The sequence below is a fragment of the Oratosquilla oratoria genome, chromosome 36, assembly GCF_046742065.1.
Source record: "Oratosquilla oratoria isolate Oo_2021 chromosome 36, ASM4674206v1, whole genome shotgun sequence".
Lineage (NCBI taxonomy): Eukaryota > Metazoa > Arthropoda > Malacostraca > Stomatopoda > Squillidae > Oratosquilla > Oratosquilla oratoria.
Window position 1 is genome coordinate 21600442 of NC_134812.1, and position 22500 is coordinate 21622941.

At 38.9% G+C, this 22500-nt stretch overlaps 1 protein-coding gene across 1 annotated transcript in view; it reads left to right on the top strand.

Moving 5' to 3' along the window:
- Positions 1-22500, top strand: part of LOC143019043 (lachesin-like) — a 193685-nt gene that overhangs the window by 122596 nt on the left and 48589 nt on the right. Inside the window, exon 2 of the mRNA XM_076174743.1 lies at positions 14187-14293. Coding sequence (XP_076030858.1) covers positions 14187-14293 — 107 coding nt within the window. The remainder of the gene's footprint in view (positions 1-14186; positions 14294-22500) is intronic.

Consider the following 22500-nt stretch of genomic DNA (forward strand, 5'->3'; position numbering starts at 1 on the left):
TTCTTTTCTCATCCTCCTCCGCCTTCACCACCCTTCTCCAAAGCTAATAATTCCCTGACTCCTTTTCTGTTTCCTTAACCTCCCTTAACTTTCCATCTCTCTTTTCTCCCTCTCCCTCCACTTCCCTTTCTTTTCTCCCTCCTTCTCTCCTGTTCTTCCCCTTGTCCCTTTTCTTTCTATTTTCGTCTTCCTGTCCCACTCCCTTCCTCCCTTTTTCACCCTCAAGCTTTTTCCCCCTTCATCCTACCCTACCTCTCCCTTCCACTTTCCCTTGTCTTCCTCCTCCTATTCATCTGCCACTTCCCATTCTCCTCCTCCTCCCTCTCTGCCTTCCACTATCCCTCCACCCCCTACTCATGCAACAAAAATCAGTTCTTCTCCTCTCCATCCCCAATTGTGATGCCTTGGCGTGATAGAAAGGAAAAGAAAACAAATTAATTGCGGGTTTGAGAGGTAGATCTACCAGAAGAAACGGGAACAAAATGGGAAGTGGGGGGGAGGGAGATGTGCCAATGCAAAGGGAGAAAAATGGGAGGAAGGGAGATGAGATAATCCTGAAGAAGAAAAAAAAAAAAGCGCCCAACCTGGAAGAAAGAGTGAAAAATGTAGCTCGTAAATGGAGCGAAAAGATGTCAACTCTTTAAGTACAATGACGTTTACAACGCAAACTAAGACGATGACTACGAAGACGTCTATGTACATTCATACTTTCTGCTCCGGCTTTGTCAAAGTAGCTTTATTCAGCTGAGAGGTGAATTCACTTTAAATATGGCTCTCGCTCTACCGTCGACCCTATTAGATTTTCTTGTTACATATTTCAATTTGCTCAAAAAAAGTAAAATGCCCGTAGAGTGCCGTTCACCAAAGATAAAACAAAGAATGTACCAAAGACTTTATGGACGAATAAAATTGCCTGGCCCCAGCCAATATGAAGATGTTACAAATGTCGCTGTATATATATATATATATATATATATATATATATATATATATATATATATATATATATATATATATATATATATATATATATATATATATATATATATATATATATATATGTCAGTAACTTTCCTTTTCCTATAGAACCTGTAGAACGTAGTTCCGGGCATACTACCATGTCCGTGATCACGCTAATACGCCGCCACCGCAGTAGATCCCTTCTGCTCGTTGTTGTGCCAGCCGGTCCAGAATACTTTCAGTCAGACATCAAATGCAACTTGATGCTTTGTCAAACATTTCCCTCCTACATGTCACCGACATTAAGTTCTGTGGTGACTTTTTTTTTTTTTTTTTTTTTTTTTTTTTTGGGGGGGGGGGGGCCCTCGATGGACGATTTTATTTTTTGTGTGCCCTCCACGTGAAGACTGTTGAACCCGCGGAAATCTTAGATGTAAAGGGAGTTTCAAAAGTAAAGGACAAAGAGTTTGTAAAAGTGGATAACGCAGTTGTTGTCGGGAAAGATAAATATACAGAAAACGGGATGCCACCGGACGTCGGGAAAGTTGAACGAAATTACTTGAACTCGACAGTGGAAGGATGAAGAAGGAGGATAAATTTTGAAAGAGCGATCTTCTGCCTAGGAGAAAAAGAGAAAAAATAAAGGGAAAAATAGAGAAGTGAGTGAGAGTGGGAGGAGAGTGGAAGAAAGAGAAAGAAAAAGAAAGAAAGGAGAGAGGAGAAAAATATGGGAACAGGAAAGATAAAAGACAGAATAAAAAGGACGAGAGAGAGAGGAAGAGAGGACAGGATAGGAGAGGAAAGGAGAGGAGAGGAGAGAAGAGGATAGGAGTGGAGGGGAGAAGAGAGGAGATGAAAGGAAAAGAGAGGAGAGGAGAGGAGAGAATAGGAGTGAAGAGAAGAGGAGAGGAAAAAAGAAGAGAGAAAAGGAGAGGAGAAGAGAGAAGAGGTGAGTAGAGGAGGAGAGAAGAGAGCGGAGGAGTGAAGAGAGAAGAGAGGAAAAGAGAGGAGACGAGAGGAGGAAAGAAGAGTGTAAAAGGGAAAATAATATGCTGTTAACGTATGGCTTCAGAATCGAATTGAAAACGGGACTCAGACGAGTTGCTAAATGAACAAATCGTATGAAAACCATTTAAGACTCTTAACTTGATTCTAAAGGAAACAGATGAAGAGTCTTGTAGGACTTTAATATCTTTAAGAGAACTGAAGACAGCAAAACTGAAAATATTATCTCGGTAAATACAAACCAGCCGAGAGACATTGGTCTAAGAAATAGGTAGTTTAGCTAGATAGAGCTAATTCTCGTCAACCACATAATCAATAGATGATGTGGAGAAAATGAAAGGAGACAGGACAAAGATTAATATTGCTTTATAGATTGAGAAAGAGTAAAGGAAAGAGAGAGAAAGAGAAATTAGGGTAAAACGGGATGGAAATAGAGGGAGAAAGAGGAAATGATGAAGAGTGTGGAGAGACATAGAGAAAGGAAAGCGGAAAAAGAATAGCCACAAAAATTTTGGAAATAGAAAATAAGAAACAAAAAGGAGAGAAAAGAACGAAGGAAGACGAAGAGTAAATAAGGATGTAGGAAAAGGATATGGAGATAGAAAAGGAAATATGGAAGAAAAGGAGGAAGCAAAAAAGAGAAAAAATAATAGAAGGAAAGATGCAAAGAACAAAAGTATGGAAGGAACGAAGGAGATACTAAGGAAGAGAGAAAAAAAAAGAGGAGAAGAAGAAAGAAGAGGAAAAGAAGGAGCAAGACACAAGAAAGAGGAGAAGGAAAAGGAAGAAACGACATGAAAGATAAAGAGGGTGATGAAAGGGAAGAGGAAGAAAGAAGAAGAGGTAAAGAAGGAAAGGTAGAAGACAAAAGAGAAAAAAGAGAAGAAGAAAAAAAAGAAGAGGAGGATAAGAAGAATAACGAAAAAAAGAAAAGGCGTACGAGAGGCTATAACCAGTGCTTCTATCCTTGGAGTAAAGGAGGTCGAGGAGGAATTTAAGAAAAATCAAGGAGTTTTACAGGCTAAAAGTGTTTTTTTTTTCTTCAGTGGGATAATCTTAAGACAGAAGAAATATGCTACGTGACTCTAGACCGTAGGGATTTCATTAAAAGTCCCTAAAATTATTAGTCTAACATTTTACAGTCAATATACTATACAAAGGGAGGAGGAGATAAACAAAAAGAAGAAGAAAAAGAAGAAGAAAAAGAAAAAGAAAAAGAAGTAAAAGGACAAGAAGTAAAAGAACAAAAAGTAAAAGAACACGAAGTAAAAGAAGAAGAAGAGGGGGAATGGGAAGAAAAAGAAGAAGAAAAAGAAGAAAAAGAAGAAAGAGAAGAGGAACAACAACAACAACAACAAGAGGACCAACAACAAAAGGACCAACAACAACAACAACAGCAACAACAGGACCAACAGGAACAAGGAGAAGAAGAAGAAGTTGGAAGGGGAGAAAGAAACGAAGGTGTAGGAGAAGGCCGAGGAGGAGAAGGAAGAAGTGAATGAGAAGGAGGAGGAGGAGGAGGAGGAGGTACAAGAAAAAGGAATCGATTTATGGACTCGCCTCTGATCTGGAGATCAGTTAGAGTTTGGGTCCCTCTCGCCGTGGTCGTGGGGGGCACGAGGAAAAGGGGACGGGGAGGAGGAACAAGAGAGGAAAAGGAAAAACGAGAGTGGAAGTAGTGCAAGTTAGCAAATGAGAGGAGTTCCATAAGTGATAGATTCAAATATCAATCTCGTTCAATTCCTAATATATGCACATGTGAGCACGCACACACACATACATACACACACACACACACACACACACATATATATATATAAATATATATATATATATATATATATATATATATATATATAAATATATATATATATATATATATAACATCTTTTCAGCCACAATTCACTTTTAATTCCATGCCATCGCAGTCGAGACTGACGAGAAGCTCGAAGGAAGCATATATGTGGAAATTGAAACGTGGTTGTGCCGAAGACTCGAACTCAGCTCGGACGTGACAAAGTGTCAGTGGCTCAGCCCATTGCGCTATCATGAGAGATGTTCACTGGGAACCATTCACTGTATGTTTATGTATGTATATATATATATATATATATATATATATACATATACAGTATATGGATGGATGTATGTATGTATGTATGTATGTATGTATACATAGAGACAAATAGACAGGAGAAATGGTCCAAATTGTGCCTAAGAATATGATTCGTTGAGCTAACAGTGAATGAAATTTGTTGAAATATTTGCTTAAAGAAAATCAAGAAAAGAGAGCAAAATTTAGATTTCACTCCTGTACAGCGGTATACGCCAGATAGACAATTTCATTCAGCTGAAAGGGAGAACAAACTTGGAATAGAATGGGGTTTAGTTCGATCCAGATCTTATTTCTCTCCTCAGTTAAATCCAAGAGTCTATCGTTAACCTAATTAAAACATTTGAAAAGTGAAAATCGCCGCACTGAAGGGGATCGATTGGGTCTGCTGAGGTCATGAGGTCATGTATGGAGGAGGCCGATGGTACGAGTCGATGGGCAACACAATCTGGGGAGACAGATACTTAATAGAAGAGAAAATGAATGGTTATGGGGATTTTCTCATAAGACGATGGGAGATCAAGAAATTGAGAGACAATAAGAGTTTATTGGGTTTTCTCCTTGCAAGTAGACTACGGGAAATTAGGGAATTTAAAGATAAAGAAAGGAGCAGACGAACGGTCACATAGGGAGGTGTAGAAAGAAAAGGGAGAATTGGGAGGAATAAATATCTAATCAGGGGGGAAAGGGAAATTTATGGGGAATTTTCCCCCAGATATGGGTGTTTAGGAATTCAAAAGGGAAGCAGTAACAGTATGGAGAAAAAAGACTAAGAAAAGAAAAGAAACGAGGAAATGTGGGAGAAGAAATACCTAATTATTGAGAAAAGCAATGCGTATGAGAAAACTTTCCCCAAAAATTATGAAAGTTAATGGCTTTAAAAAGGGAAAAAGAAAACTGAAGAGAGGAAGGAGCAAAAGTACAAAAAGAGAGAGAGAGACAGACAGAGAGAGAGAGATACAGAGAGAGAGAGAGAGTTGCAGAAAAAGATACAGAGAGATATATACAGAGAGAAAGAGAGGGATAGATAGAGAGTGAGAGAGAGTGAGAGAGAGTGAGAGAGAGTGAGAGAGAGTGAGAGAGAGAGAGAGAGAGAGAGAGAGAGAGGGAAGTGTGGGAGGACGTGGGAGGAGAAAAGAGGAGGTGGAGGAGGAGGTGGAGGAGGAAGGCGTGGAGTGTCGGCGGAGTCAACATGCATGAAATTTCCAATCTCCCCACCACATCCCAGACATGAAGGGATTAAATTTATATTTATCCGACGGAAAAATCAAATTGAGGATTGAAAGCGACGGGAACTTGGACCGAGGCTACTAGCTAAGGAGGGGGAAGAAGGGCAGCAGGCGGGAGGAGGAGGAGATGGAGATGGGGGAGGAGGGGGGAGAGGAACTGAGGAGTGGGTAAAAGGAAGGAAGGAATATGAGGAGGGAGAGGGAGAGAAAACATGAGGAGGAGGAGATGGAGGAGGGGGGGAACTGAGGAGTATGTAAAAGGAAGGAAGGAAGATGAGGAGGGAGAGGGAGGGAAAACATGAGGAGGAGATGGACGAGGAGGGGCGAGAGGAACTAAGGAGTAGGTAAAAGGAAGGAAGGAAAGGGGGTGAGGGAGGGAAAACAGGAGGAGGAGGTGAGGAGGACGAAGAAGGAAGGAAGGAAGGAATAAGAGGAGGGAGTGAAAACAGAAGGAGGAGGACCAGAATTAGAAGAGGGAAGGTAATGAAATGGAGGAGATGGAGGATGCAGGAGTAATAGGAAGAAGTAGGAGGAAGAGAAGGGAGAAAGAACAAAAGGAGGGTATGAAGAATAAGATCTTGGAAGAAAAGAGGAGAGGGAGTAGAAGGAAGAGAAGGAGGGAAAGAAAGAGATAAAAAGAGTAGGAAAAGGAGTAGGAGGAGGAGGAGGAAGAGGAGGAGGAGGAGGAGGAATAAAGAGGAGAAGGTAAAGGAGTACAAGTATGAAAAGATAACATGAGCAGGAGGGAAAGCATAGAAGAGAATAGGAGGAGAGGGGAGGGAGTAATAGGAAGTGGAGGAATAGGAAGAAGAGGGGGAGAGGAAAGAAGAGGAGGAGGAGGATATGAAGCCGGAGAGAGAATACAAAAAAAAAGAAGAGGAGGAAGAAAAAGAGTGGAGAAAAAGAGAAAGAGAAAAGGAGTGGAGGTGGACAATAAGGACGAAGGGAAATAGAAGAAGGTATAAGGAAGAATTTTAAGGAGCAATTGAGAGAGAAGGGTGGTCATGAGGATAGTATAAATAGAACCTGGAAAGCTAGGAGGAAGAGAAGACGGAGGATGAGGTTGAGAAGAATCATAGGAAGGATTAAATTTGAGGGAAAATCACGAAGATGAAGGGGTAAAAAAAAAGGGATAAATTAAAAAGAAAAAGAGGAGGAAAAGGCTAAAGAAGCTACAGGGAGAGGTAAGAGAAGGAGGCAAAAGAGGAAGAGAAGGTAGAAGAAGAAGAAGAGGAAGAAAGGGACGAGGGAGAGTAGGGGGAAGAGAAAGAGAAAAGGTGAAGGAAAAGAAAGGACGAAGGGTCAAATTAAGCCAAAAACGTTTTATGGGAAAGGACCGAGGCGACGTAGGGGGAACTAAAGCTGTTAAAGGTCAAGGAATCTGGGGGAGAAAGGAAGACTTTGCTAGGGGAAGGAAAACAAAATCTGGGGAAAAAAGGGAAACATTTAGTGTAGAAGGAGAAGACTGAGGGAAAAGGAAATTACTGTGGTTAGAAAATTGTATCAGTTACCCAAGAATGGAAACCAAAGAGGTGGAAGATGTTTGACGCTAACGCACGTTAGAGAAAGGAATAAAAAAAAAGAGGAAAGAGAAAGATGTTGGATTATTAGAAAGAAAAAGGTAGGGTGACGTTGCACCCTAAGATATCTGGGGAGAAGTAAATTTATAAGAAAACAGGGAGATTCCGGATAGCAGAACAGGAAAGGTGGAACAAAAGGAATAGTATGAAGACAAGTAGTGATATGGAGCGTGTAACCGAGACCGAAGTTTGTGTGTGTGTGTGTGTGTGTGTGTGTGTGTGTGTGTGTGTGTGTGTGTGTGTGTGTGTGTGTGTGTGTGTGTGTGTGTGTGTGTGTGTGTGTGTGTGTGTGTGTGTGTGTGTGTGTGTGTGTTTAAATGTGTGAGTGTGTCTGTATGCTTATGCGTGTACGTAAAGGCATGCGCGAGCAAGCAATACCTTTGCATTGTGTACCCATAAGAAAACAAATGTGTATATGACCATTGTGAATGCAATTAAAAGATAATGTTCAAATAATCACTTCTGCTCTTATTCAATTATACCTAATTACCTTTTTCCTCACCTTCCTCCCTTATACTCTTCTTCTTTGTTTGACTTATCTATTTATTTTTATTTATTCATTTTTTCATTTCTTTTTTTTTCTGTTGTTTTATTCTATTCCTCTTATGTTTTCCATCTTCCTCTCTGTTGGACTTCTTCTTCTTCTTCTTCTTCTTGTTTTTCTTGTTTTTCCTACTTTTACTTTTTGTTCTTTCTTTTCACGTTCGTCTCCTTGTTCTTCTTTCTTTCTTTCTTTTTTCTTTTTATCTTCTTGGTATTTTTCATTGTCTTTCTTCATTTTCAATCTAATTTTCTTTGTCCTGATATTCTTTTGTATACAGTATATTTCACTTTATTGGTTCTATATTTCTTATCTTTTGCCTTTCCTTCTTACACTAAATCACCAAAATTTGTCATCATCATTTTCATATATCTCCTGTTTTACTCTATCTCCTTTTCTCTTACCTCTTACGGCATTTTTTCACGAATTATAAAAAAATGAATGTATCTATACTTTTCCTACTTTCCCTCTCGCAATTTCTATGTTAATTGCCTTGAAGGCTATGCAGCATTGTCGAAGTTACCCAGAAGTCTGATACAACTCGGGTCCTTCTTAACCCCTTCTACTGACACCCCCCACCCCCTCCCCCACATACACCCCACCACCACTACCACCACCAACCACCACCACAACTACTCGTACCTTCCCCTCGTCCCTTAGACTCGTTCCTGACCGTTTCGTTTTCAGTACTAAAGTTTTCGGACAAATGGCTTTTAATGCTACATCTCTGAGCTAAATGTTTTGGTTGTGAACGTGTGTATTGGATATCTCTCTTTTGTAAACTGACAAGCACATTCAAGATGCTCAATTTCCAAATTGTATTTTTATGGTCATCATCATCATTATCACCATCACTACTAGTACAAACACCACCACCACGCAGCAGCAGCAGCAGCATTAGCATTGTCATTATCATCATTATTGTCATCATCATCATCATCATCATCATCATCATCATCATCATCATCATCATCATCATCATCATCATCATCATCATCATCATCATCATCATCATCATCATCATCATCATCATCATCATCATCATCATCATCATCATCATCATCATCATCATCACCATCATCATCATCTAAATGCACAAAATAAATTCATTCCTCTCAAGCCTATACGTAATACTCCCAAATAGATGACGGGCAGGCAGAAATATGAGATCGGAATGAAAAGTGGACTTTACAAAGGAATAAAAACGAGGAAACACACCTTAGATCCAAATATAACGATATGGAAAGAATACGCGCACAGCGAAACGTAACTATGAAATTAAGGTTGCCAGACAAGCGAGATCCATCCCTGAGGGCTTCTTTCATCTCTACAAAAATGCATACATACATACATATACCAAAGGCTTTTTCCCCCTTACATGGGGGGCAGCCAAAAAGAAAAAGGCATAGAAATCACTCCCACCCATTTCATTTCCCATATATTCCACTCCCCTCCACCCTCCTCCCTCCCTCCTATCTTGGCACCTCCTGGATGACGGGTCATCCCTGCATCCTGTCCACTGCCCTGGGTCACAAGCAGTGTCGCAAGACACAGCACATCCACAGCAAGGCCGCTTCATAAATTCAGCGACCCCCCCTCTCCGTCCCCTCATGCAGGAAAGGAGAAGACGGAGAGAAATCCCTTCGGGCTGCGTCAATTTTTTTCTCATACATACTTCCTCACCCCCCATCCCCCACCCACTCCCCCTCATGCATCACAGCCTCATCTATATACAACCCTTCTCCATTCACCCCTATCTTCTGTCCTCTCCCGTCCTTCCTCTACAGACATTCCTCTCTTTTGTAAAGCCCCTTTCACCCCATCCATCCATCTCATCCTAGGACGCCCCCTCATATTCACTCCTTTCACCTCCGCCTTCCACACTTCTTTTGCTAATCTTTCTTCACTCATTCTTTCCATGTGTCCAAACCATCCTAATACTCTTTCATCAACCCTATCTCCCAGCTCCCTTTCCATCCCTGTTCTCCTCCTCACCTCCTCATTTCTCACTTTATCTAGCCTAGTAACCCCTATCATACTTCTCAGACACCTCATCTCAAACACATTCAAACTCCTTCTCTCTTCCTCTCTTATGTTCCATGTTTCTGCCCCGTACATTGCTGTTGGCACAATCACTCCTTCATATAACCTCCTCTTAGCATCCATTCCCAAATGTCTATTTCTCATTACACTTTTTAATCCACCAAGGCATTTACTCGCTTCTCTCAATCTACATTCTACCTCCACCCCCACTCCCTTTCCTGTCACATTCGCACCCAAGTATCTGAAACTATCCATTTCCTCCAGTTTCTCACCCTTAATGCTCACTTCCAGCCTACTGTCACTCTCTCCCCTTGTACATCTCATCACCTTACTTTTGCCCACATTTATCTTCAGCTTCCTTCTTTCACACACCTTCTCAAACTCTGTCACTAACTTCCTCAATCCCTCCTCTGATCCTGCTACAAGCGCAGTGTCGTCTGCAAACAACAACTAGCTCACCTTCCACTTTTCTCCATTTTCTTTAATCATCTCCAACCCCTGACCCACTACCCTTGCATTCACCTCTCGCACCACCCCATCCATGTAAAGATTGAACAGCCAGGGCGACATAACACACCCCTGACGAAGTCCCACCTTTACCTCAAACCATTCACTCTCTCCATTTCTAATCCTAACGCAAGCTCAACTACTCTCATAAAAACTCTTGACTGCTCTTAACAGCTTTCCTCCTATCCCATATATCTGCAGTACCTCCCAAAGTGCATTCCTGTCTACCCTGTCGTAAGCCTTTTCCAAATCCATAAAAGCCCCAAAAAACATCCTTACCTTTTCCTATAGCTTTCTCACATATCTGTCTTACCACAAAAATCTGATCTACACAACCCCTACCTGTCCTAAAACCACACTGTTCCTCACCAATTACTCCCTCTGTTCCTCTCCTAATCCTCTCAATCAAGACCCTCCCATAAGCCTTCCCAACTACACTCAACAAGCTGATCCCTCTGTAACTACTACACTCACACTTGTCCCCCTTTCCTTTGTAAAGCGGAACTATACAGGCACTCCTCCAGTCTTCTGGCACTCTACCCTCTCTTAAACAAACATTAAGTAACCTCACCAGCCAGTCCACCATAACTGTACCTCCTTTCTTCAGACATTCTGCATGGCATCCATCCAACCCAGGTGCCTTACCTGCTCTCATCATCTTAACAGCTGCTTTCACTTCATCCTTCCCTATTTCTCCTCCATTTTCCTCACTCCTCACTCTCATTTTCTTAGCGCTTCCCACTGCAACTACCTTTCCCTCCCTATCCTTCACATTTAGCAACTCCCTAAAATACTCTGCCCACCTTCCTCTCACTGCCTTCTCTTCCATTATCATCTCTCCATCTGCACCTTTTACCTTTTCTTCTCTACTTGATTCGCCTCCTCTTTCTCTTTCAACTTCCTTCTAAAACATCTTTTTATTACTTTCAAAATTTTCTGTCATACTCTTTCCCCATTTCACATCTGCTCTCCTCTTTGCTTCCTTTATCTTATGCTTAACTTCCTTTCTCTTTACTTAGTACCTCTACAAAAATAAATAGATGAATAAATAAAATAATAATAATAATAAATAAATAAATAAATAAGGAAAGGATGGGCCCAGTTAAAAGCGACGAAAATGTCATGATAGAATCGGAGGAAAAAATGAGTGAGGAGTTTAACAAATATTTTCTCACCGTGTTTACTAAGGAGAGGTTGAATAAGGTACTTGACTGCGATTCGATTTTTAGTGGGAATGAAGAAAGTAGACTATCTGATATCAGCATTAGTAAGGTAGAAGTGGTCAAACAGATTGAAAAACTTAAAGCTACAAAATCCCCGAGTCCAGACGAAATTTTTCCGAGAGTGCTTGAAGAGTGTAAATTTGAAATTTACGACCAAATAACAGAAATATTTAATAAGTCGGTAGACACTGGTTTTGTGGCTGTTACTTGGTGGCAGGAAACGTTATTCCTGTCTTGAAAAGGGAAGATAAATCGTCTATATGCAATTACAGGCTAATGAGCCTGACATCAATTATAGGTAAAATGCTTGGATCAATAATAGTTAATAGACTCAGAGAACATATCGAGAGACATAATTCGTGACTCATAGCATGGTTTCTCTAATGGTAAGTCATGTGTGACTAATCTTCAATCTTTTCACACTAACGTATATAAGGCGTCAGATAACAATGATAGTTACCATGTTACTTATTTTGACTTCAGCAAAGCGTTCAACAAGTTGCCTCACCAGAGTCTACTAAATCCAATCAAAGCCCATGGCATAGGAGCAAAAGTGTTAGAATGGATTAGAGCTTAGATCAGTGACAGAAAACAGCGGGTCGCATAAATGGTGTAAAATCCAAATGGAGAAGTGTTTCTAGTGGAGCTCCCCAGGGCTTGGTTTTGGGTCACTTGCTGTTCATTATGTACATAAACGACTTGGACAATGGGATTAATAGTGATGTTAGTAAGTTTGCGGACGACACTAAAATAGAACGCCTAATTATGTCAGGGGACGACACCAAAATTCTGCAGGATGATCTTAACAAATTATACACATGGTCGATGAAATGGCAAATGGACTTCAATATCTCAAAGTGCAGCATGTTAAACGTAGGGCTACACAACCCCGAAAACAGATATAGCTTAGATAAAACGTTTTTAGATAAAACTGGTTGCGAGAGAGACTTGGGAGCTCTAGTGAGTTCTGACCTTAAATCCAGGAATCAGTGCATTAGCACCAGGAATAAAACTAACAGAGCATTAGGTTTCATTACTAGGATGGTTGCGAATATAATTGCGGAGGTAATTGTCAAACTCTATCTAGCGTTAGTTAGACCTATCCTTGACTATGCTGTACAGATTTGGTCTTCGTCTTATAGAGTGTACATCAATTCACTAGAATCGGTACAGAGGAGAATGACCAAAATGATACATGGGCTGAGAAATTTACTTTACGAAGAGAGGCTTAGGCACCTTAATTTAAGCACTCTGGAAATATGCAGAGTGCAGGATGATCAAAACAAGGTCATCATATTAAGATAACAGGGCTGGACTCACCGCAATGGATTTAAATTGGACAAATTTATATTCAAGAAGGAAATAGGAAACATTTAGTTTACTAATAGGTTGCTCAACGAATGGAATAGATTTAGTCACCATGTAGTGAGCGCTGAAACTATCGTTTGCTGTAAGAAACGATTAGACAACTTTATGGATGGGGATGACATGTGGTAATAGGCAAAGAACTGCCTAGTGTAGGCCTTATGGTTTCTTGCAGTCTCCTTCATTCTTATGTTCTTCTTATGTTCATCATCTCCAACTTCATTTTCATCATCATCATTATCATCATTATCATCATAAGAAAATGAATAAATTAATAAATAGATAAATGAGTATGTATATGAATGAATGAATAGGTAAATATATAACTAGATAAATGAACAGATAAAAAGATAAAGAATAAGTACATAAATAACCAGTAAATGAATAAATAAGTAAGTAAATAAAATAAGACAGCGAAGTCTTGCGGGATATCATGCACAGAAACTGTAAACCTAGGAACCAGGGTGATGTTTTCAACTTAGAGATGTTTTATTGAAACACATCATCTATGGTCATGAGCAACCATTTGACAAACAAAAGGATAAAATAAAAAAGAGTAAATATTCATTCTCTCTTAACAAAGTAACAATGGAAATATTGGATATATTACACAAAGCTTGAAACATAGACTGGCTATCAACACGCAAAATGATCATATTTCACTGAAGAAAATTCATATTACTAACATATCAAGACAAGACAGATATTAATGAATAAATAGATAAACAAACTAGTAAATATTTGAATGAGCAGATAAACAAACGAATTGATAAATGAATAAATAGATAAAGTCTAGGCTGAAATACATGTAAGCCATATTTTTCTTATTATTATCATCGTAAGATATACCTGCATATTAGATTTATTCGAGAAAGGGAAATCAAGAATCAAAAGTAAATCTAGAAATAAATTAGTGAAATCAGGAATCAAAAGTAAACTCAGAAATAAATTACTAACCATATATATATATATAATGTGTGTGTGTGTGTGTGTGTGTGTGTGTGTGTGTGTGTGTGAATGTATGTATGCATATACATGTACAGTTATGTGTTATCAACCTTCCCTGCCAGATGAAATCTATTTATCCAGTGTCCTCTCATAGTGTTCAAAATACTATGTTCTATAATACATTCAGTGTAGAATACTTTAACATCCTGCACCACAATTTCTTTAATTTAGAGACTGAGCATCCAATTTCTTTGCACACGAATTGTCATAAGTCGTTAGCGACCATTTCAACGCTTCCTCACTTTTTTTTCTCTCTAAAATTTAATATTTCTTGTACCTTTAACTGTGTTCTTTTCTCTCTTTTTTTTTTTTTTTGTGGACATATGTCCCAGTTATCCTGATACTCTTCGTTCCTACCTCTTTCCATAACCACAGCTACCATCCCGCTTTTTCTGTTGATCCTCCTACCGTTTTCTAACATTTTCTTCGCAGACTTCAACCCAATTTCCCAGAGCCTCTCACTGCTTCCACCGCACACGAATTGCTTCCTGTTTCCTGTAAACGAAACCGGATCCCATTTTCTTTGACCATATCGCATTTTCCTTGACCCTATCCCATTTTCTTTGACCATATCCCATTTTCTCTGACCCTCACTCCGTTTTCTTCCAACAGCTGTGAGCTTCCAGCCGCAGTTCGAGGCGCCCCTAGTGAACCAGACGGTGGTGGAAGGGCGGGAAGTCTCGTTCACCTGCATCGTCAGTCACCTCGGTGGATACAGGGTAAGCGTCATCAGATTAGGGGAAAGTAACAACCTGGAGGGGGGAGGGGGGTAAATATAGGGGAAAAGTCGGGACATATGGGGAGAAAATGGGATTTTTACCCAATAGGTATTTGGTATTATACGTGTACTGGATTTTCTATTTCAGCAAAAATTAAGATAATTCAAATGAAATTGAATAAAAGGAATTACTTCAAAAATGGAAGAAATAGGTGCCAAAAGAGTGGTGAATTTGTGTCAATCGGAGAGAATTGATGGTTATTGGATATTGACTAGGAGAAATTATATAGACAACGTTTAAGGAGGCGAATGGAATATATATATACGTGTGTGTGTGTGTGTGTGTGTGTGTGTGTGTGTGTGTGTGTGTGTGTGTGTGTGTGTGTGTGTGTGTGTGTGTGTATGTGTGTGTGTGTGTTTGCTTGCGTGTGTATGTATACGAATATGTATACATATACATGTATGTATGTATACACACATATATACTCATATATGATATATTCGTGTGTACATATCATGTGAGTGTGTATATGTGTTTGCGTCTACTTAAATGTATTTCTAATTCATTTATATAAAGAAAGGAACAGCAAGAATGTGAGGAGTATACTCCAGAAGAGGCGTCAATTCGATTCGTACCAATTGCTAGAAATCGGATGTAAGTGCGAGATTGGAAGGATACAAGTCTTGCATGTTTCATATAACGACACCAGCACACATTAGAGGGAACAGGAAGGCATATAAGAAATACGTGTATAAGTAAGCCTGTTAAGGATGCCTGATGAGATGATTAGAAGTATACTAAAAGACAGGGGACATAGGTTTAGAGAAGATAAGTAAGGTTTAGATGGAAGAGGGTGTGGATCAGGTATTCACAAAAAAAAAAAAAACGAATGAATGAGAAATACGAGGAATGAGGGTAAGGTTTTTGTGTAGTTTCCATCCATTTTGATATAGCGTATTATGTAGTAAAACAAAAGTAACGAAAAAGTAAAGACTAATGGGGAAATTGGTTGTGACCGTGAATAGCATTTATGGTGGAGATAAGGCATGTATGGGAGTAAGCAGGGAGGAGACTAAGTGGATCATAGTAGAGGGACGCTTTGACATATACGAGTGGTATTGTAGAAGGCGGGGGGGGGGTTCTAAAAGACATTCTTATTATCAATGTACTTCTTGTCAGCGAGTGCTACAAAAGCTTGTGGAAATTTAGAGAGAAGTTCATGAAATAAAGGGGTTGAACAGTTATGAAGTGGAGAAGGTGAATACGTTTTGATTCTGATGGATGACCTGGTGGAGGGTGGAAGAATGAGGCAAGAATGAAACATGGGCTGACAAATAAAAGCAGAGACTGAGGTGCACCCCACCCTACCCCAAAATGTAGAGAGAAAAAAATGTAGTGTTGTGTGGGAGTGAGTTTAAAACCCTTTAGATGTTCGACCAGACAAAGACAACATTAGTGGACGTTATTTGTCCATGGAGTGCATGTGGTGTAATAGAAACGAACAAGAAATGATAAGATGTGAGAGATAAGCGGCGAAAGATGAACGCGACTTTGTTTCGAGGATAACGATATGCAGATAGGATAAAAGAGGACAAACAGTTTTAACTGCTTTGGTGACAAACGCAAATGGAATTATTTCTTTGGAGTGGGATAGTAATCTCCGTGAAATGATTAAAGAATGATTAGATGAATTCCTAACCACATTGTGGGAGAGATGAATTTGCTTTAGCTGTTATGACATTGATTTCAAAACATCTTGTTATGGTTAGAGAATTGGGAGAATCTGCTTCATCTAATATCATAATGTAATGAATTAGACTCATTAGAGAATGAGCAAACTTGGTTTAAAACAGTTTTAGGGTCTATTGATTTAGCTTCACTTAGTTTCAGAGATTGAAACTGATTTCTTTCTACCAGGACACAAAGCTAGTTTTTACCTTGTTTGAGCAAAACTCAGTTTAGACCATGAACACTGGTCATGAAAATCAACCACTGCTGTTATAGTATGGAGCTCGAGACAAAAAAACAACTGCGTGCTCCAGAAGGCTTTTATCTGCTGCCAAACCCGTTACTTTTGCCCTATGTAATTGGATAGCACGTGAAGTCGGGGTTACGATGGGTAAAGGAGGCTCATTACACTACTTGTAATGTTCTAAGAAATGAAAATTAATCATTATATTTTCGCTAATAAGTTGAAGCTACCGTTGGAACTTATGATAGATATTCAATCTGGTCGAGAATTAGTATATAAAGAACCAACGATAGTTACCTGCTTGTGATGGTCCTGCCAGCTGGACACAGGAGACAATCATTCCTCTGGTAGTGTGTCTTTGAATCCCGTGAACAACCTAACCTCTAACTTGAGGCGTAGCCACGAGAGGTTGGGATTTTGTCTATATTTTGTTTTTTTATTCTAAATATTTGCATATAAAGGTCTGACAGCCGGCTATTGCTTCACTTCTCCTCCCAGCCGGAGAGAGCGAAACAAGTAAAAACTATTACAACTCTGATATATAATGGTGCAAAGTTTCATCCTAGAGGGATTTATGGGAGGGACCTGAGATCATCAATTGCTACATTGTAAACTGACATATGGATAAAATTTCTTCTTCTTTTTCTTCTTCTTCTTCTCCATCTTCTTCTCTTTTAACCACTTTTTTATTTTTTCATTATTCTTCTTGACAGATGGGCAGTTAGGGTTGATGAAAGATTACTGGGATGGTTTGGGCACGTGGAAAAAATGAGTGAGGAAAGATTAGCAAAAAGAATATGTAAAGCAGAGGTGGATAGAGTGAACTAGACAGGAAGACCAGAAGTAAGATGAGTGGAAGGGGTGAAAAGGGCTTTGAACAAAAGGTGAATGTCTGTTGAGTTGGGAAGGGAGAAGGCAAGAGAGAGGTGTAATTACAGAATGGATGTGAACGGCTGAGGGTCACTGTATAGGTGAAGCGGCTGGCCCTATTGTGAATGTGCTGTGTCTTCCTGCATTGCTTCTGACCCAGATAGTGGGCGGGAGTCAGGGGTGACCGTTTATCTTCTTTTTCTTCTCATGTTTCTTCTCCTTTTTCTTCTCCTTTTTCTTCTCCTTTTTCTTCTCCTTTTTCTTCTCCTTTTTCTTCTCCTTTTTCTTCTCCTTTTTCTTCTCCTTTTTCTTCTCCTTTTTCTTCTCCTTTTTCTTCTCCTTTTTCTTCTCCTTTTTCTTCTCCTTTTTCTTCTCCTTTTTCTTCTTTTTCTTCTCCTTTTTCTTCTCCTTTTTCTTCTCCTTTTTCTTCTCCTTTTTCTTTTCTTTTTCTTTTCTTTTTCTTTTCTTTTCCTTTTTCTTTTCCTTTTTCTTCTCCTTTTTCTTCTCCTTTTTCTTCTCCTTTTTCTTCTCCTTTTTCTTCTCCTTTTTCTTCTCCTTTTTCTTCGTCTTTTACTTTTTCTTCGTCTTTTTCTTCGTCTTTTTCTTCGTCTTTTTCTTCTTTTTCTTTTTCTTTTTCTTCTTTTTCTTGTTTTTATTCTTTTTATTCTTCTTTTTATTCTTCTTTTTATTCTTCTTTTTATTCTTCTTTTTATTCTTCTTTTTATTCTTCTTTTTATTCTTCTTTTTATTCTTCTTTTTATTCTTCTTCTTTTTATTCTTCTTTTTATTCTTTTTATTTTTATTCTTCTTTTTATTCTTCTTTTTATTCTTCTTTTTATTCTTCTTTTTATTCTTCTTTTTATTCTTCTTTTTCTTCTTCTTTTTCTTCTTCTTTTTCATCTTTTTCATCTTTTTCTTCTTTTTCTTCTTTTTCTTTTTCTTTTTCTTTTTCTTCATCTTCTTTTTCTTCCCCTTTTTTCTTTTTTCTTCCCCTTTTTTCTTTTTTCTTCCCCTTTTTTCTTCCCCTTTTTTCTTTTTTCTTTTTTCTTCCCCTTTTTTCTTTTTTCTTCCCCTTTTTTCTTCCCCTTTTTTCTTTTTTCTTTTTCATATTTTTCATCATCCTTTTCCTCAATTTCATATTCTTATGTCCCCTCTACTTTTTTCAAGAACACACACGCGCGTGCACACACACATCCATACAAATGCACACACATACATACACACATACATACATATGTCATATACTCGTATATTTATATACATACACAAATTCACTTACACATATACGTTTTGTGTGTGCGTAGGTGTGTGTGCGTTTAAGTGTGTTTGTGTGCGTGCATATGTAAGTGTAACCTTCCATTAATTTTCTATTTTCCACCTTTTTTCACATAAGACCAGATAGCCAGTGTTCGTCTCACTGTGCGATGACTTAGAAGGAGTTACAGTCATACAAAACAGACAGTAGTGCAACGTTTCTTCTCTCAGAGATCTACTCCGAACGTCCAGGAACGTTTCCAGTTTCCTTGTGGTCTCAGTAAGAGAAACCCAAGACACCAGTGATCAAGGAGACATGAAGTTGTGTAGGAAGAAAGGTCTGAAGAAGTATAGATTATATTACACCTCAGGGAAGTCTAACCTCCTAAAATCTAACTCTACAGCATGGCATTACGCTGATTTTTTTTTTTTTTTTTTTTTTTTTTTTTTTTTTTTTTTTAGACTACAACCACCCTCATTACTATCAGGTTTGCATTGGACATAAATGATTTTTTATCGAATTGAGTTTTCCATAGCAGGTACAAAGAGGCGACTTACCGGGTACTGTACCTCCTAATACGATCCAATCCCCGTATAACAAACATGTAGATGCAAGGGTACGACTGTAACACAGAGAAAAGATGCAGTCGTAGCACGGCTGGGGATGCGGAAATTCAATTATAAGTGGATTTGGGGGACCTTCATCCTATTGTAACAGTCCCGGGCAAGGAAGGGTCGGAGGAGGAGGAGGAGGTGGAGGGTGGGGTGGGGGTGTGGGGGTGAGCTTTTTATGAAGATTTCCGGAAACAGATGGTTTTATTCAGATGAAAGACGAACATAAACAAGCCATGTCAGGACATTTAGCTGTGTATGAAGTCTTGTAGGGGTTGCAAGGGATAAAGTTTAACTTTTTTGCTAAAGTAACACAACAACTTTCTAAGTTATCATTCTGGCTAAGAATATAATGTATGTCTATGGCAATAACCAGCGCTTCTAAACTTGGGTCATACAGGTAGTAAAGGAGAAATTTAAGGATCAGAGCAGAACAACGGGCTAATAGAAGCCAAAAGGTGGCCAATCATAAAAGAATATTGATTGACTCAAGTTTGCAAGGATGTCACTAAATTTCCTGAATTATTAATTATATAGAAGTTATGCAGTCAATCTCCCACATTAGGGTTGTTCCTGCCAAGCCCAGGTGATGGGCATACGCAAGTCAAATCGAGTTTTCGGTCAATCGTGTTCCCTCAGATGGTTAACATGATATCAATAAGAATATATGTATATATATATATATATGTATATATGTATATATATATATATATATATATATATATATATATATATATATATATATATAATATATATATGTATGTATATACTGTAATTTTACCATGTAAAACTTATTTATAAACATCATCATTCCACTGACCAGTTGTTTCCTCTTTGAGGCGGTAGCCTTGTCTTCCTCTGCAATTGCAATGGAACAGCTTCTAAACATAAAGGAAATAGGAATCAGTCCCCTGACCACATTGATATTCTTCGAAGCACTATTTCCTAGAGAAGTAAATCAAGGCGACCAAATATTTCAAAGTATACTTCATATGCTTTTTCCATTGTGCCACGAAGTGTTATATCACAATATACCTCCTTTTTATTGTGCCAAGTAGTTTGATGATATAATATAACTTTTTCTTTTTATTTTGTTTCATGAAGTTGAAAATGTAATTTTCTTTTTCTTTTTCTTTATCCATTGCGTCAAGAAATTTGAACATGCATTTGACCTTTTCTTTTTTCCTTTGTGTGATATTTGTTCCACTTCGTTACGAGGTCACATCGATTTTATCCTTGGGGATGGTATTACACGAAAGATGTGGATTCATAAGGGAGGCAAAAGCAATTCAAATGGGTTAGCAGAACAATGGAATATTTTTTTTTTTTCCGAGTGAAGGTACCTTTCCAATACTAAAAAAATGCTACGTGTCTCTGGTCCGTAAGGGTGTCCCTAAAACCCCTAGAATATTGACTACATAAACTTTATGCCACAAAATTCCTCTTTGAGCCAAGAAACATGTAAACTCACGTCTTTCTCCTCTCCGTTGTATCAAAAATTCCAAACTGTATTTCACATTTTTCGTTTTCGTTCGTGTCATGCAATTCAAAAGAATATTTGACCTCTTTTCCACGGGCACCATCGGAGAGACAATAGCCAGGGTTGATGCAAGGAAGAGAGCAGAAAGAGTAAAGATGTATTTGCGATTAATATAGTCAATTTGAAGAACAGAAGTGTCGTGATCCCTTCCTACCAGTTGGTACTTGCCCCCACCCCGTTTTCTTCTGTTATTTGGCGATTTTATTAGAATTGTGTACTACCTCTTTGGTTATGAAGGGGTAACAGGAATGAGGAATCTCAACTCTCTAACTGCGGAAGATTTTTTTTTTTTTTTTATGAGAAAATCGCCAAACGATAGCAATAGGGTTGAGATAGACTTGGTATCTGCTTGATCCTTTTCTACTATGAAGGGATCTTCCCTCTGATGAATAAAATTGACTGGCAACCGCTATAATAAGTATTGAAATCGTAGTACTGAACACAAGAACATAAGAATGGAGGAGACTACAAGAGACCATAAGACCTACACTAGGCAGTTCCATGTCCCTTACCACCTGCCATCCCTATCCATAAAGTTATCTTATTTTCTCTTTAAATAATCTATAGTTTCAGCGCTTACTACATGGTAAGTCTATTCCATTCGTTAGCCATTCTAATAGTAACCCAATTCTTACCTATTTCATGAAAAATAATGTTGAAAAATGGTATTCACTTAACTACTTTATCATGATGGCACACACTATTAGTGTTGTTCTGGCTAAAAGCAGACGGGTTTTATGCAGCTGGTGGGGGGTACAGGGCAGGCTAGGCCCGTGAGAGGTACTCGATCGAACGAAATCCCATTGAGAAGCCGGTCGCCTCTGAATTCAATATAATCGCGTTCTTGGCCATGACGAACTCTGCAAATTATGTCACCGCGTTGATTACGTAGAGATAAATATATTTCTTAATTTAGTTGGCGAACTTGATGGTCTTGCTTATGACGACTATCGGACTTAATTTATCTATCTAAGGGATGGGGGAGGGGGGGTCGGAGAGGCGCTGTTTACCTCGACCCTAGATGGGCTAGTGTTCTCTCATTTGATCCCAGCCGTCGGACATGTATCAGTAGTTCTAAATCAGTCGATTGAATCTTTAGGTTCCAATGCTTTATCAGTGTTGAACAGTCACCTGGGAACGAAAATAAATAAATAAACTAATATATAAAATGGCCGGCTGGGTTTCAACGAGGTAGTTGATATTTGAAGTATTAAATTATTCAGTTCCCAGAAGTCGTTCTGACAAGAACAGCGGAATGAGCCAAAGATGATCAGGAGACAAGAGAAAAATTATAAGAAATGGGAAGAGAAAAAATAGAAGGAAAGATGAAATGAGGAGAAATGTAAGGGAAAGGGTAAGAAAGAAGTGAATGAAGGAGGACGAAGAGGAAGAGGAGGAGGAGGAGGTAGGACTCACAGTAATGGATTTAAATTGGACAAATTTAGATTTAAAAAGGAAATAAGCAAAAATTGGTTTACTAATAGGGTAGTCGACGAGTGGAATAAACTTAACCGTGTAGTGAGCGCTGAAAGTATCGGTTACTTTAAGAAACGGTTAGACAACTTCATGGATGGGAATGACAGATGGCAATGGATATGGAACTACCTTGTGTAGGCCTTATGGTCTCTTGCAGTCTCCTTTATTCTTGTGTTCTCATATTCTTATGTTAAGAGAAGGAAGATATAGAGAAAGAGAAGAGGGAGAAGTAGGAGAAGGCGAAGGATGGAGAGAACGAGAAGGATAAAGCAATGGAGGGAAAAAGGAAGAGGAAGAGGAGGAAGAGGAGAAAGTAGAGAGATGGGGAGAACACGAAGATGAGAAAAAATTACTGGCAAAGGAAAATGAGGAGGATGGGGAGTAAAGAGGAAGAGGACGAAGGAACGAGCGAGGAGAAGGAAGGAGTGGAGGACGGCGAGGAAGAGGAGGAAAATTAAAAATGGGGAGGATAAGGAGGAAGAA